The sequence below is a fragment of the Pipistrellus kuhlii genome, unplaced genomic scaffold, assembly GCF_014108245.1.
Source record: "Pipistrellus kuhlii isolate mPipKuh1 unplaced genomic scaffold, mPipKuh1.p scaffold_m20_p_31, whole genome shotgun sequence".
Taxonomy (NCBI): domain Eukaryota; kingdom Metazoa; phylum Chordata; class Mammalia; order Chiroptera; family Vespertilionidae; genus Pipistrellus; species Pipistrellus kuhlii.
This window is the reverse complement of record NW_023425531.1, coordinates 1,391,645-1,408,031: the sequence shown is the minus strand read 5'-3', so window position 1 is coordinate 1,408,031 and position 16,387 is coordinate 1,391,645. Positions and strand designations below refer to the sequence as shown.

Here is a 16,387-nt window from a genome sequence, read left to right as displayed (position 1 = left end):
CTGCCAACAACTTTTGAGAGTGCCTACTATTTCCATATTCTGGGTAATACTGGGCAGGGTCAACCTTTTAATTTTTGCCAATCTCACAGATAAAATTTTCTTAATTATTAGTGAGGCTGACCATCTTTTACCATGACAACCGACTCCCACCCCCACACACAATTTCCCCACCAGTTGTTTGTTCATGTCCTTTGTCTATTTTTCTATTAAACTGTTCTTCCTAAAAAAAAACAACAAAGCCGAAACCGGTTTGGCTCAGTGGATAGAGCGTCGGCCTGCGGATTGAAAGGTCCCGGGTTCGATTCCGGTCAAGGGCATGTACCTTGGTTGTGGGCACATCCCCAGTAGGGGGTGTGCAAGAGGCAGCTGATCGATAATTCTCTCTCATCGATGTTTCTAACTCTCTATCCCTCTCCTTTCCTCTCTGTAAGAAATCAATAAAATATATTTTAAAAAAAGTTTAAAAAAAACAAAAAACTTGTAAAGTTCTCTGCCTAGAGAAACTTGCCCTTTGTCAAAGGTTTCGCCAACAGTGTGATGAATTTAAATTAGTGTTAAGTGGTGGATTCTGCTTTCCAAGAAAAAACACTAGCAATTAAAATCTCATCACAGACTCCCTGAGACACATAAACAGGACTGAGCTGTCCAATCCTGTTCAATCCCATGTTCTCCTATTTAAGTTTAAAAGATTACTTCTTAAAGAAGCAAACTGACATTAGGCAATTCCCACTTACCAAGTCCAACCAAAGCCATTCTTGCACTTGTAAAATGGTTCTGAACATACTGATGTAACTGAGGAAGTGAAAAACACCCATTAGGTTATATTGGCATAAATACCTAAAAAGCAGTAAAAACTTAAAACTGCAGTTCAGCAAGAAAACGCTCACTTAGAAGCTGTCTAGGAAACGATAAGCTTTTAAACCAGGACTTTCTTTAAAAGTCCTGCCTAAAACACGAGTGGGAACGTCCAGTAACCTGGTCTGGCCCTGCCACGGTGTTAGGGGCAAGTCAGTTACATGTTTGACCAAATACAACAGGCTAATTTTTAAGGTGATCATTTTGTAGGGCCCCCAAATGAGTGTAATGTATCCAAATGGCCCTTAGCAGAAAAGAGATTCCCCACCCCTGGCTTAAAAACACTAGGACGTAATGTGTTGGTGGTTACACAACTGTGAATATAATGAAAATGACTGAATTGTAGACTCTAAGTAGGTGAACTGTATGAATGTGAATTACACTTCAATAAAGATGTTGCTGGGGGGAAAAGAAAGTAAAAAAGAGAATAAAAAATTAGAGCACACCCTGGCTTGAACTTGAAAAGAGTGGGATCTAGTTTATGATTTTAAGATAATGTAATTTAAGCAGCATACCAGGTTTCTTTTGTCTTTATGCAGGTAGTACTAAACCACTATTAACATTCTATAGAAGGGCTAACAGAATTACCCTACTCTACCTTTCACCGTCTTGTCATGAGCTTACTGTCTATGCCAGGGTTTCCAACCTGGATGACGAAATAATTATCTGGAGGACTTAAAAAACAAAACACTATCACTGTTTTCCCACCTCCACCCATTCCCAGGCTCATACACAAGCTGATATATAGTAGAACTCAATGTGGAATCCTAGAATCTTTATTTAAAACTACCCACCACACCCCCAACTCTAGTGACCTGAGAACCAGTGAGATTTAGACCTAATATACAAGTCAGACTTTAACATGTATTCTCGAAGGAGCACTATGGTTCAAAGGAATGAAAATAGCTTCTTCAGGGTGAGAAAAGAATCTTATTCCTTTTATATACAGAGTACAAATAAAGATACAGTACATAAACAGACAGTGTCTGTGTTATTAAAAATTCGTTATGGAGGGCGCTGAAACTGGTTTGGCTCAATGGATAGAGCGTCGGCTTGGGGACTGAAGGGTCCCGGGTTCGATTCCGGTCAAGGGCATGTACCTTGGTTGCGGGCATATCCCCAGTAGGGGGTGTGCAAGAGATGGCTGATTGATGACTCTCTCTCATAGATGTTTCTAACTCTCTTATCTCTCTCCCTTCCTCTCTGTACAAAATCAACAAAATGTATTAAAAAAATCAATAAAATATATAAAAAAAAATTCGTTATGGGGGTGCAGAAGAAACTGGCTCCCGAGGCTCCTTGGCCATGGGTTATAATGTTGAGAATCACTAGGCTAGGGTAGCGAGACTGAATTCTTAATCAAGTTATCAAATTTTTGTGCTCTAAAATGAATGGTGTCTATGAATACAGAGTTGCCTTGGATATCCACATTCTTTTTTTCCCCTCTTCTAGTGAGGTTTTTCTATTGAATGCTGCCATTGCTCAAAGTATTCAAGGACTAATTTCTTTAGAATTCCCTTTAGCCTAGGGACACATTTCAAAAATGCTAATAACTTGAGACAATCTTAGTTAACATTTTGGTATTTATCTATGAGATACATACTTTATTACTCTTTTTTTTTTAAACTATAGTTGACACAACACACATTTTTTTTTTTTAAATGGGACGTTTGGTATATCCTATTCATAAATTGCATTTCCTTCACCTGACAATACACTATGGAATTTTTCCACATCAATTAATAATATAAGTGGTTGAACAGTATTCCAATGACACACCCAGGAGAAGGTCTAGAGGACAATAACCCTACTTGTCCACATGGACTGCCTTTAGGATACGAGATCGTTTCCTTCCCTTTGCTTGTCACTGTTTTCTGAAATGATCAAGTCCCTCATGTAATAAAACTTTTTAAAGTTAAAACATACAGAAATTGTTCTGGTAGAATTTTAGTTAAAAAGCTATGGGGGGAAAAAGCAAATGTATTTCTTAAAAAAAAAAAAAAAAAAAAAAAAATTAGCGAACAGCTTGGCCCGTTTTGCAGGAGGCAGTCTATGGATGTTTCTCTCATCAATGTTTCTCTCTCTATCCCTCCTTTCCTCTCTCTCTAAAATCAATGAAAACTTTTAAAAAAGTTAGCAAATAAACCCAACATGGCAGATGAATGTTCAGTTTAATGTGGAAAAAAAAAAACCCCAAAAAACCCCATTTATTTATTTACTTATTTAAAAAATATTTTTATTGATTCCAGAGAGGAAGGGAGAGGGAGAGAGGAATAAAATATCAATGATGAAAGAGAATCATTGTCGGTTGCCTCCTGCACACCCCACACTGGGGATTGAGCCCAGACATATGTCTTAATGGGGAATCCAACTGTGACCTCCTGGTTCATAGGTTGATGCTCAACCCAAGCCACGATGGCTGGGCAGAGAAATACATTTTAAAACGTAAGTGTTCCACATTACCTCCTCTGGTGTCACTTTTCCAATCCGATAATCAGGACAATACAAGGAATTGGCTAAGGCATTTCGGTAAGCTGCAGCATGCAGATTTTCAATGATACCTGAAAAACAAGTAAAGAAGCAGTTATGGATATATAATTAAAAAAAAAGATAACATGTTTTAGAATTTAAAAAGCAACTGTTTATTTTGTTAATCCTCACTTGAGAATATTTTCTCCATTGATTTTTAAAGTGGAAGGGAGGATGGAAAGGGGAGGGGAGAGAGAAACATCGTGAGATACATGGGCTGGTTACCTCCCACACATGCCCCAACTGGGCTGGGGGGTCGAACCTGCACCCCAGGTACATGCCCTTGACCAGGACTCAAACCCATAACACTTTGCTGCGGGTCAATGCTCTAACCAGTGAGAAAAACTGGCCAGGACATTTTATGGCAACTTTAAAAATTTTGCCAGTTGAAACTGCTGAGAAAAGAGTATACATATGACAGTAGTTTCTACACGCTAGAATCCACATAAACACTTCCCTATCTACCTGGTATTATCTGGAAAGTATAAAGGAAGTCTGACTTTCCATAAGACCTCGGACAAATCATTTAACCTACATATTTACTTCTGGGTTCCCTCTCTAGGTAATGAGGAAGCTGTCAGGGTGAGAGGCACGAGGGAGTGTGAAGTTCAGGTCATATCACTAGCTTTCAGGAGCCAATGCTACCCCCAAATTGTATTCCTCCCCAGTGCCCTGGTACTGTCCCTGCTTCCTGCTGGAGCCTTTGCTTGAGCTATGTCCCTTTCATTTACTTACTGCCGGGCAATCTTCCGATGCCAGGTCCTGTGCAAGTGCTGGCAATACAGAGACGAGTCTATCCTCAAAATGTTGAGAGCCCTACCTGGTCTGGCTTAGAGGATAGAGCGTAGGATTCCAATCAAGGGCACATACCCAGGTTGCGGGCTTGATCTCCAGTAGGGGACATGCAGGAGGCAGCTGATCAATGATTCTCTCTCATTGATGTTCCTATTTCCTCTCTCTCTCTCTCTCTCTGTCTTCCTTCCTCTCTGAAAAAACAAACAAACAAACAAAACACACCCCAAAAACAAAACCAAATCGTTGAGAGGAAAAAAGAAAAAGGTGAGATCAAGTATTATGGGTATGATGTCAATAGTACATCAGAAGTGCAGAGGGACCTGGGAAGGCAGTGGGAACAGATAGAGGAGTTAACAGAAGTAAACTCTGGGATGAATGAGTAGGTGTCTGCCAGGGGGGTGATTTGGGAATGGCATTTCAAGCAACAGAAAGAGACGACGGCATAAAATATGAGGACAATTTGATTCAAAGGGAGACTGCAGCTAGGAGGGGCGGGAGAGCAAGAACCAAGGGAGGCAGAAACCGGTTTGGCTCAGTGGATAGAGTGTCAGCCTGCGGACTGAAAGGTCCCAGGTTCGATTCTGGTTAAGGGCATGTACCTTGGTTGCGGGCACATCCCCAGTAGGGGGTGTGCAAAAAGCAGTTGATCGATGATTCTCTCTCATTGATGTTTCTAACTCTCTATCCCTCTCTCTTCCTCTCTGTAAAAAAATCAATAAAATATATTAAAAAAAAAAAAAAAAAGAACCGAGGGAGGCAGCCAGGGCAAGCCATGTCCGTAAGCACATGTCCGTGTGAGGAGCCTGGCTTTCTCACAGACCAGAAGCCTCCAGAGGGTTTTCAGTGGGTGTTCTGTAGAGGGCCACTGTGTACGGCACGGGAAGACGGGCTGACGCCTGACAGCAGGACCTCCCTGCTACCAGCAGGGAAGAAGCCACTATAGACACACAAGTCGTGTAAAATTTACCATTCTATCTCTAAAGTATCTCCCCACAATATATACACACTTTGAATAATTCCAATGGGTTAAATCTGAAAAGAAAGAAACATCAATTGAGTGATCAGCTGTTAAGGTGCATACATTTTTGGGGACACCTGTATTTCTTTGGTAGAAGTCGGGAGTAACAGCGATCATACTCCTTTGTAGCACAAAGTATCACCGTGCAATAGTATCAGCTACCATGAACCAAGCACTCATTATATTGCACACACACTCAGGGAGATTAGGGTCTGCATGCTGCCTGCCTGCCTGCCTGCCGTGTGTGTTAGGTAGATCTGCCAGGACTCTCCAGCTTGTTAGGATGGCTCTTGTGGGACTCAGTGGCTCTCTCTTCCAGGTCACCTGAGCTAGGTGCTCCAGGAATGTCTCTTGTGGGGGTTTGTGCAGCCTCCTGGCCTGTTCATGGGTGGAGTTAGCCCTCAGGTGGCTGACTATAAAGATAAACCTCGATCACAGTGTATGAGTTGCTGTGCAGGGACCACCCGCTACGCCCCCCCCCCCTCGGAGCTGTTCCCAGTAGGGTCCGGAGCCTGTTGGAACCCCGCTCTGCAGGTGCACATGCTCTTCACATGGCTAGTTGGGTTGGGCTCTGGTGTGGTCTGAAGTCCAACACTGGCTGTGTAGGTTCTGGGTCCACTTGGGCGGGCTTTGGGTGCGGGCTGATGTCAGATGTTGCAAATAACTGGCCTTGGGCTGGAGCTTCCACACCATTGACTGTTGGTGGCTGCCTCTTTTGCGCTTGGGTGTGTGTGGGAGGACCAAGCTGTGTACAGCTTGGCTTCCTCTGGGGGCAGATCAATGACAGGTCTGAGGCACCATGAGGTCTGCCCATTCCACCACTTTTGAAGCCACCTGTCTTCTTCCAGAGCCTTCTGAAAAAGGCTGTGGAGTGGGCCCCAGCTGCCTGCACCCACACACACTTCCATAGGCATGAGCTCCGCAGGGCCGGCGACAGGAGCTGAGGACCAATCGAGCGGGCATCCTGGGAAGGCCTGCATGCGGAGCGAAGCACATCCTGTATGGAGCCTGTTAAGACTGAGTGGTCTGCCTGCACATGCGTGTGACTCCAGTGGTGGTGCCTGTTTACACACTTGTTTCTCCAGCTGTACTTGTCAAGATGAAATAATCAAATACTGCATCCATATAAAATAGGGGTGTCGAACTCAATCAGAGAAGGGGCCAAAATCTAAAATCCAGCCTAAATCGCGGGCCGAATGGTTTACTGAACAGTCATAAACTGTCATTGTGATGGAAACGCAGCGGAGTGCAGTGATGACAGCGCGGTGCGGGCCACACTGCAAGGCCTGGCGGGACGGATTTGGCCCGCGGGCCTTGTGTTTGACACATGTGATATAAAATATGAGCACAAAGAAAGTCATTTTAAAAAACTAAGTAGCTTGCTTTGGAAAGACCCAATAAAGGTGGGCTGGCTAAACGGTAACAGCATACATAACAATAAACAACATCAGCAGCACCAACAAACTGCTGCTGGATTTGGTGGAAGCAAAACAAACCGGGGGTGGAGGGACAGGAAAATGCCCAGGCTTCCATAATCTCTATATTATCAAAGATGAAAAATTACCCACAATATAAATGTTTAGAAACAAAAGAGCAAACAACAGATCTAAAAAACTGGACAAATTTATGGAAAAGGCACGTTCAAACCCAAGTAGGAAAAAACTTCAGCGACACCTTCTCTCTCTATAAAGTCATCTTCTCAGAAACAACGGACGCCACCTGAAAAGGCACTTACGAGCCTGTGGGTTCTGAAGAGCCACAGCTTTGTCAACCCTCAGCTGAGCCTGCAGGGCAGCCACCTCCCAGCGGCGGAACTCGGGCGCGGTGGTGACATTGAGCAGGAACTCCATCAGAATCTCGCTGGGGGAGACATCAGGATACCAGTCAGGGTCAAACATGTAACACCAACACCCCTTCTATGGAACTAAACTTCAACCTTGCGGCAAAAACTCTGTGTAAGCACTTGGCAAGTCATAACCCAAAACCAAATTCAGAGGTCAGAATGCTACATTGAGAACTGAGCAGCCGGTATTTCTCTAAAAGTAGATGTCCTAGCTTTGGCCGGGCACCTCAGTTGGCTTTGGCATTTTTCCAATATGCCGAGGTTGTAGGTTTGGCAGGAACATGAATCAAGCAATGAATGCATAAATAAGTGGAAACAACTTGATGTTCCCTCTCTGAAATCGGTAACTTTTAAAAAAAGCAGATGTCCTAATGTGTGCAGGTGCTTACATGTCATCCCGCAGGCACTCCGCAGTGTAGGCCATGTTTTCTCTGGTCGAAGTCACACTGCATCAGAAATAATTACAGTGAGTTATTAGCATCAGAAGTTGTCCCTTATACATTTGTTAAACAAACCAGTTCCTTTGGGGGGGAAAATTATTCTGAAGTATAAAAAATATAAATACATGCATCAACTGAAATTTTAAAAATATTTAGAAAGCACCCTGACTGGTGTGGCTCAGTAGACAGAGCATTGGCCATGCACTGAAGGGTCTCGGGTTCAGTCCCCAGTCAGGGGCACCTCCCTGGGCTTTGGGTTCAACCCCTGTGCCCTTCCCTCCACTCTCTAAAAATCAGGGAAAAACAAACATTCTCCCTCCCAAAAACTATGCTGTACATCTGAAACTGATATAATACTGTCTGTCAACTATAATTGAAGAATGGAAGAATATATTAAAAACATATTTTTAAGAAAATAACAAAACAGCAAATAATTTAATCTTAAAAAGGAAATCCCGACACACACTCGATGAGTCCTGAAGACATGACACTAAGTGAAGTCAGCCAGTCATAAAGGGACAAACACTGTATGCTTCCACTCGGCAGGGAGAACAGACTGAACACAGAGGTGGCTGGCAGGGGCTGGGAAGGTGAACAACCCCCGTCCTGGAGATGCATGGTGCTGTGGTTGCTTCATGCCACTTACCACAGAACCATACACTTAAAAGTGACAAATTTCATGTCATGTATATTTTAGCACAACTTAAGGAAAAAAAAAAAAAGACAAATGAAGTTGCAGATCTTTGTGTCTTTCCCAGGCTAATTCCCTTACTCTCTCCCACTCTAGAGACAAACGTATTCATAAGCATTACACATTATTATTCTGCTTTTAAAAAAATTATGCATGCCTCATACTTAAAAAAAAAATCTTGAAATAAAATTTTCCACAGGACATTTTGCGTTTAGTCTATGCTGATACGTAGCTCAAGCTCATTCCTTAGCGGCTGTGCAGCAGTCCCATTATTTGAGAGTCTCATACTTTACCCGTTTTCCTAAAAGTGGCCACTGACACATTGTTTCCAGGTTCTACAAAGACACCTTTGTGCATGCGGATTGAAAAATGCTAGGTTTTAGGATATGCTCATTTTTAAGAACACTAGATATTTCTTAATTCTTTCCGAAGTAGTTATATCAATTTATACTCCCACCAGCTAAATTGTAAAAGATAATCTCCACATCCCATAATACAACAACGCAACACACACAAACTGATGGTGTGGCATGTAGCACACTACAAGTCGAGATTGCTGTGTCTGGCTTTCCCTCCTGGCAGCAGCTTGTTCCTATCCTTTGTCCATCCATCTTCTCTTAGGTTGTTTTTTTTCACCCTAACTTGTAATTATTTTTCCAAACAATCCTCTCCACGTTATGTGTGTTGCAAATATCTACTCCCAGTTAGTTAAATTTGTACTTCAAAGCATAAAGATGATTTACTTTTAAAAATATATATATTTTATTGACTTCTTACAGAGAGGAAGAGAGGACAGAGAGTTAGAAACATCAATGAGAGAGAATCATCGATCAGTTGCCTCTTGCATACTCCCTACTGGGGATGTGCCCGCAACCAAGGTACATGCCCTTGACCGGAATTGAACCTGGGACCCTTCAGTCTGCAGGCCAACGCTTTATCCACTGAGTCAAACCAGTTTCAGTTGACTTACATTTTGATGTAGTCAAATTCAATAGTTTTTTCCTTTAAGAAATTCTTAACCACCTTGATAACAGAATATTTTCTGGTGTTTTCACTATTTATTTACTATTATTTATTTTTAACAAACCTTAATTTACCACCAACTGCTTCGATTCCACGGGTTATCTTAAAAGACGATGCTCCTTTTGTAGTCTTAAAAGAGAAAGAACAATTGTTTTTAGTTTTTTAATGCTGTTTGCCAAACAGCACACTATATCATAACTTTATATCTTACTGTCACTAGATTCAAAGGCAACTTTACCTAAATAGTGGATCCTTTTTAGTTTAAGAGTTATAAAATAAAGTTCACCAAAAAGCACAAGTATAACTTTTTATATCAAGTACATTTAGGCAAAAATTCCGTTATTAAATACAAGCTTACTGGATTCATCAGCATTTTCTGAAAGAGATTTGCATATGGGAAAGAATAATTTTATTTTTTGTACTTTAAAACAAATTTAATTAAAAAACACACAACCTTTTCTTTTATGCTCTAGCATGAACGTCCAGATGAACACTAATTTAATACTTCTCTGCGGTAAATATCCTGTGGTTTTTCATGTTATATTAGGGGACTGTACAGGGTTGAATAGTGTCCCCCGCCAAATTCACATCCACTCAGAACCTGTTACTGTGACCTTATCTGAAAAGTGTCTTTTGCAAATGTATGTGAAAAGAGGTCATAGTAGATCAGAGTGGGCCCTACATCCAATAGGAATGGAAGAGCCAGGAAGAGGGAAGGTGGACAGAGACAGAGGAGACTGTGTGGCAGGCAGACATCGGAGCGAGGCAGCTGCCAGCCCAGGTGCCCCAGGACTGCTGCCACTGGAAGGAAGAGGCGGGAAGACCTCCCAGAGCGGGCAGCGGGGACGCGCTCTACCGACACGGGAGTGGGACTGCGAGCCTGTGAAATCCGAGGTCGTTCCTGACGGTGAAGCGTCTCAGGCTGAAGCATGTGTATGGAAGCCCTAGCAAACGAATGCAGGTCCAATGCTTTTCCTTCCCGCAGGACCAGAGAGCACAGCAATTCTAAATGAGGAGTGAAGATGCTCACCAGACTCGATGCAAGACGAAGCAAGTGAGAGGTCCCCAAGTTGTTAGAGTCCTCGTACCTACTGCCAGCTTTAATGAACAAACCGATTCTTGATGCAGGAGCATAGTTTTCCAGAGACGCAATCACTAAGCCATTTGGCAATTTGGTGAACTGTATTTGAAATAAAGGAGAGATGTGATCACTGCCTTCGTATTACCCCCAGATCAAAGGCATGTCTACCGTGTTTCCCCGAAAATAAGACATCCTCCGAAAATAAGACATCCCCTGAAAATAAGACCTAGCGCAACTTTGGGAGAAAAAATTAATATAAGACACTGTCTTGTTTTCGGGGAAACAGGGTAGTTCCGGGGATCACTCAGTGAGACTGACCTCGAGGTCCTGAGGCTGGACGGGCGCTCCTGCAGGGGCAGCCGAGGCTTTCAGTTTGGGAGCAACTTTGAGGGAATAAAATCTCTAAAACACAAAAAGGAAGGTTACACACATTTCTCAGGAACACAGCACACCGTATCCTCTGTGCCCAGCAAGAGATGGCGCTCAGCGGTAAAGGAACTCCTGGGAAGATTGGCTGGTGAACTGATGATGGACTATGAGCCCACCAGTTAGCCAAGCCTCTCCTAAGCCTCTATTTATTTGTAGAGCCTGAGGAACACCAGGTGCTTTTACTATGTAAAGAATTACTGTATTTTCTTATACCTTTAAACTACCTTATTCAAGTGTCAACTGGCTTTTTCTAGCTCTAATGCTTTGACATTATTTTAAAAAGTGTGGCATTTCACTCAGCATAAGCCAGTCAATGAAAGAAAGACACCACATGTTCTTACTCATTTATGGATAATAAAGAACATTATAAACTGATGAACCTAAAGGTAGATATAGAGACAGTAAAGCAACAAACAGACTGTCAAATTACAGAGGGGAGGGTAGTGAGATATGGGGGAGATAAGACATCAACCAAAGGACTTATATGCATGCATATAAGCAAAACCAATGGACACAAAACTCTGGGGAGGAGGGCATGCATGGGAGTGGGGGGAGAGGGCCATGGTAAGATATGTACACATGTAATACCTTAATGAAAAAAAAGTGTGGCATTGTCACAAACCACACCCTTTTACAGATTTTAGAATTACTGCTCAAAGAGTCTCGTCTTTTTAGTCTCTTTTCTAATCGAAATAACATCTCTTTCATCATTTTAGTCACTTTTAAAAAGCCAAAGTATACCAAGGAAAACTGCCACCCAGCCCCAAGTATTCCCCACGGTGTCTTCACTCTGTGTGCTGAGACACATTGAAGGGCTGTGTCTTCTTTGACTGATACAAACTACATCATCCTGATTAACAACCGTCATCCACCGCAGAATCCCAGTGTGTAACATGCAGCCACTGGAAAGGTAAAGGGTCCTCTTAAATGCTGGCTCAGGACCTAAAATGCATAACTTTTCTTGGACAAATGACACACCAAGACCGAGAATTTATCTGACCATGCCTAAAGTTTACAAGGTCACTGGTGGATGTGCACGTTAAGAATGACTGAAACGCAGTACTGCCAAAATCAAATGATCAAATGTGAACGACAGAGGGCGCTGTATGGCGCTTTCGGCAGCAGTGCACTCCCTGGTTCCTAGTTTCCATTTGCTGCAAGACTTTGTAGTGATCAATTACAATCAGCTTTGCTTTATCATCAATTTTGTTTGCTGGTTGTGGTATCGTTAGCCCTATTTGAGATCCTGGCTTTTAATTATCCAAAAGTTAAAATGTAAGACATGTGGGCACAGAAGTTTAAATAGAGTAACCCATGGGTCTATTGCCAAGGGAGTTAGGTGCTGTTCCTTCAAATGTGCCTCAGCAGCGACGCTGCGTCGATTGTTTCTTACTTGTCCCGTTCAGACCAGTTGCAAAGAATCATCCTAGAATTACTAGGTCATTTAAATAACAAAATTGGTATAAATTTATCCGCATGTAAAATATGTTATCATTAGAAACACTAATAATTACTTTCAAGTTTACTGCAATGTGTTTACATTGGTATTCTCCAATTGTTACTTTTAAAAATATATATATATATTTTATTGATTTTTGAGTAAGGGAGAGAGATAGAGAGTTAGAAACATCAATGAGAGAGAGTCATCAATCAGCTAGCTGCCTCTTGCACACCCCCTACTGGGGATGTGCCCGCAACCAAGGTACATGCCCTTGACCGGAATCGAACCCGGGGCCCTTCAGTCCCCAAGCCGACGCTCTATCCATTGAGCCAAACCGGTCTCGGCTCCAATTGTTACTTTTGAGGAGTTTCTCCCCATTGGGCGGAAGGGAGATTTGGGAGCCTTGGCCAGGCTAGCTTAAGCCCTCCCAGGCCAGGGGGGCGAGTCACCGCTGAACGTGTGTAACGCACGGTGCATCTGTGGAACAGCCAGCGGGTTAACTCCATCCCCGTCCTCCGACCCTCCCTCTGGCGGCTCCCGGGTCAGTCAGCGGGCGCTCCTCCGGGCGGACAGCCCGGCGCTCCGGGGAGGGGGGGGCAGAGCGAGCCGAGCTTCTTCCCCAGCGCGTCCCCGACCCCAGACCCCCGCGCCTGCCGGGGACGGCGGCCTCACCGGCTGGGAGCAGCCGCCCCCCAGGCCCCGGAGCCGGGGGCCGGAGGGAGACCACGGAGAGCCCGCGCGCCCTTCCCGGCCGGTGCCGGCGCCGGTGCCGGCGCCCCCAGGCGGGAGCCGCTTTCCCCCTAAAGCTCCACTCAGCGGCCGCAGGACCCCGCCCGGACCAGGCCCCGCGGCCGCGGTGACCTTTGCAGGCCAAGCCCTCGCCCCGCGGCCCCGGGCCCGGGTCTCTCCAAGGGGAGCACGAGCCCGGCCTCCAGGGCCTCCAGGGCCCCCCGGCCCCGCCCGGCCCGCCGGGTTCAGCTGAAGGACACCGAGTCCGGCCCGGGCCCCCCACGCGGGCGGCTCCGGCCGCACTCCCTCGCCGACCCCCGTGCACAGCTCGCCCCGACCCGCCGCCGCGCTCACCGCGAAGGACCCGGCTCCGCTTAGCAGCTTCATGGCTCCAATTCCTCTGACCCTCGGTCACCGCTGAACGGCGAACAAGATGGTGGCCGGCGACGAGACTTTCCCAGCGTCCCCCGCGCCGCGGCCTCTCTATCCCGCCCGCGTTCTACTGCTCCCTCTCTATCCGGCCCGCGCTCTACTGCTCCGGGCGGCGCTCTCCCGCGGCCGCTCTATCCGGCCCGCGTTCTACTGCTCCCGGGGGCGCTCTCCCGCGGCCGCTCTATCCGGCCCGCGCTCTACGCTCCGGGCGGCGCCCCCAGCAGCCCCGCTCGGACGCTCCCGCCCGGGCCGCCCGCAGGCGGCGTTTCTGGGCTCCAGGCTGGGGAGGCCTCCTGCTCGCGGACCGGCTCCCGGACTGGCTCTGCTCAGCAGGAAAAGAAGTGCTTGTGTGGGAGGGAAACGTTTGGATTTGTGTGAGTGCGAGAGTGTGTGTGTGTGTGTATGCAAATGTGCGAGTGTGTGTCAGTGTGTGTGTGAGTGCGTGTCTGTGTGTCTCTGTGTGTATGTGTGTGTTAGGGTGTGTGTGTCAGTGTGTGTGTCTGTGTGTGTCACTGTGTGTGTGTGTCACTGTGTGTGTGTGTCAGTGTGTGTGCATGTGCGAGTGCGTGCGTGTGTGTGTGCGAGTGTGTCTGAGTGTGTGTGTCTGTGTGTGCGAGTTTGTGTGTCTGTGTGTGTGTGTGTGTGAAAGAGTGCACGTGTGTGTGCGCGAGTGTGAGTGTATGTGTGTGTGTCTGTGTGAGTGCGAGTGTGTGTGTGAGTGCGTTTCTGAGTGTGTCTGTGTGTGTGAATGTATGTGTGTGTGATTGTACCTGTGTGTGCGAGTGTCTGTGTGTGTCTGTGTGTGTTACTGTGTGTGTGAATGTGTGTGTGAATGTGTGTCAATGTGTGTCAGTGTGTGTGTGTGTGTGTGAATGGGAGTGTGTGTCACTGTGTGTGTCAGTGTGTGTGAGTTGTCTGTATGTGTGTGTCAGGGTGTGTGTGTGTGTGTCTGTGTGTGTGTGATCACGTGTGTGCGAGTGTGTCTTTGTGTGTGTGTCTGTGTGAGTGCGAGTGTGTGTCTGAGTGTGTGTGAGTGTTGTGAGTGTGTGTCTGAGTGTGTGAGTGTATGTGTGTGTGAGTGCACGTGTGTGCGAGTGTGAGTGAGTGTATGTGTATGTGTGAGTCTGTGTGAGTGCGAGTGTGTGTGTCTGAGTGTGTGAGTGTGTCTGAGTGTGTGTGTGTCTGTGTATGTGTGTGTGTCTGAGTGTGTGAGTGTGTCTGAGTGTGTATGTGTGTGTGAGTGTGTGAGTGTGTGTCTGTGTATGTGTGTGTGTCAGGGTGTGTGTGTGTGAGTGTCTGTGTGTGTCACTGTGTGTGTCAGTGTGTGTGTGCATGTGCAAGTGCGTGCGTGTGTGTGAGTGCGAATATGTGTGAGTGTGTGTGCGAGTTTGTGTGTGTCTGTGTGAGTGTGTGTGAAAGTGTACGTGTGTGCGAGTGTGAGTGTATGTGTGTGTGTCTGTGTGAGTGTGAATGTGTGTGTCTGAGTGTGTGTGAGTGCGAGTGTTTGTGAGTGTATGTGTGTGTGTGTCTTTGTCAGTGTGTGTGATTGTGATTATGAATGTGTGTGTCAGTGTGTGTGTGCACGTGTGTCAGTGTGTCTGTGAGTGTGTGCGCATGTCAGTGTGTGTGTATGTGTGAGTGTGTGTATGTGTGTCAGTGTGTGTGTGTGTGTGTGTGTGTGAGGGCACGTGGGTGAGTGCGAGAGTGTGTGTGTCTGTGTGTGAGTGCGAGTGTGTGTATGAGTGCAAGTTTTTGTGTGTGTGTGTGTGTGTTAATGTGTGTGTGCGCGCGCATGTGTGTTTGTCAGTGTGTCAGTGTGAGTGTGTGTCCGCATGCTTGTGTGTCTGTGTGAATGTGTGTGTGAATGTATGTGTGTGTGTGAATGTGTGCATGTGTGTGTGTCACTGTGTGTGTGAATGTGTGTCAATGTGCGCATGTGTCAGTGTGTGTGTGTGAGTGTGTGGGATTGTGTATGTTTGTGTCTGTGTGTGTGTGAGTGGGAGTGTGTGTCACTGTGTGTATGTGTCAGTGTGCGCGCGCGCATGTGTGTGTGTGTCTATGTGTGTGTGTCAGGGTGTGTGTGTGTGTCACTGTGTGTGTCAGTGTGTGTGCGTGCATGTGCAAGTGCGTGCGTGCGTGTGTGCGAGTGTGTGTCTGTGTGTGTATGTGTGTCTGTGTGTGAAAGAGTGCACGTGTGTGCGAGTGTATGTGTGTGTGTGAGTCTGTGTGAGTGCGAGTGTGTGTGTCTGTGTGAGTGTGAGTTTGTGAGTGTGTGTGTCAGCATGTGTCAGAGTGTGTGGGTGAGTGTGTGTGTCAGTGTGTGTGTGCGAGTGCGTACGTGTGTGAGTGCGAGTATGTGCGTGTGTGCGAGAGTGTGTCTGTGTGTGTATGTGTGTGCGAGTTTGTGTGTCTGAGTGTGTGTGAGTGCACGTGTGTGTGCGAGTGTGAGTGAGTGTATGTGTGTGTGTGAGTCTGAGTGCGAGTGTGTGTGTGCCTGAGTGTGTGTGTGTGTGTGTGTATCTGAGTGTGTGTGAGTGCGTGTGTTTGTGAGTGTGTGTCTGAGTGTGTGTGTGTCTGTGTGTGTGAGTGTATCTGTGTGTGTCACTGTGTGTCAGTGTGTGTGATAGTGTATGTTAATGTGTATGTGTGTGAGTGTGTGTGTGTGAGTGTGTGTGTGTGTGTGCGAGTGCGTGCGTGTGTGTGAGTGTGAGTATGTGCGTGTGTGTTTGCGAGTGTGTGTGTCTGTGAGTTTGTGTGTCTGAGTGTGTGTGTGAGTGCATGTGTGTGTGCGAGTGTGAGTGTGTGTGTCTGTGTGAGTGCGAGTGTGTGTCTGAATGTGTGTGTGAGAGTGTTTGTGAGTGTGTCTGAGTGTGTGTGTGTGTGAGTGTGTGAGAGTGTGTTTGTGTATGTGTGTGTGTCAGGGTGTGTGTGTGTGTTTGTGAGTGTGTCACTGTGTGTGTCAGTGTGTGTGTGTGTGCATGTGCAAGTGCGTGCGTGTGTGAGTGCGAGTATGTGTGTGTGCGAGTGTGTCTGTGTGCGAGTTTGTGTGTGTCTGTGAGTGTGTGTGCGAAAGAGTGCACG

At 46.0% G+C, this 16,387-nt stretch overlaps 1 protein-coding gene across 1 annotated transcript in view; it reads right to left on the bottom strand.

Annotated features, from left to right (window-relative positions):
- The window catches only part of LOC118731569 (cytochrome b-c1 complex subunit 2, mitochondrial), a 28,024-nt gene extending 14,643 nt beyond the window's left edge, over window positions 1-13,381 (bottom strand). The window contains exons 1-8 of the mRNA XM_036460224.2: window positions 13,229-13,381; window positions 10,594-10,677; window positions 10,225-10,374; window positions 9,259-9,323; window positions 7,430-7,486; window positions 6,933-7,057; window positions 3,319-3,416; window positions 735-792 (exon numbers count right to left, since the gene is read on the bottom strand). Coding sequence (XP_036316117.1) covers window positions 735-792; window positions 3,319-3,416; window positions 6,933-7,057; window positions 7,430-7,486; window positions 9,259-9,323; window positions 10,225-10,374; window positions 10,594-10,677; window positions 13,229-13,261 — 670 coding nt within the window. The 5' untranslated portion in view covers window positions 13,262-13,381. The remainder of the gene's footprint in view (window positions 1-734; window positions 793-3,318; window positions 3,417-6,932; window positions 7,058-7,429; window positions 7,487-9,258; window positions 9,324-10,224; window positions 10,375-10,593; window positions 10,678-13,228) is intronic.
- Between the last annotated feature and the right edge of the window lie 3,006 nt (window positions 13,382-16,387).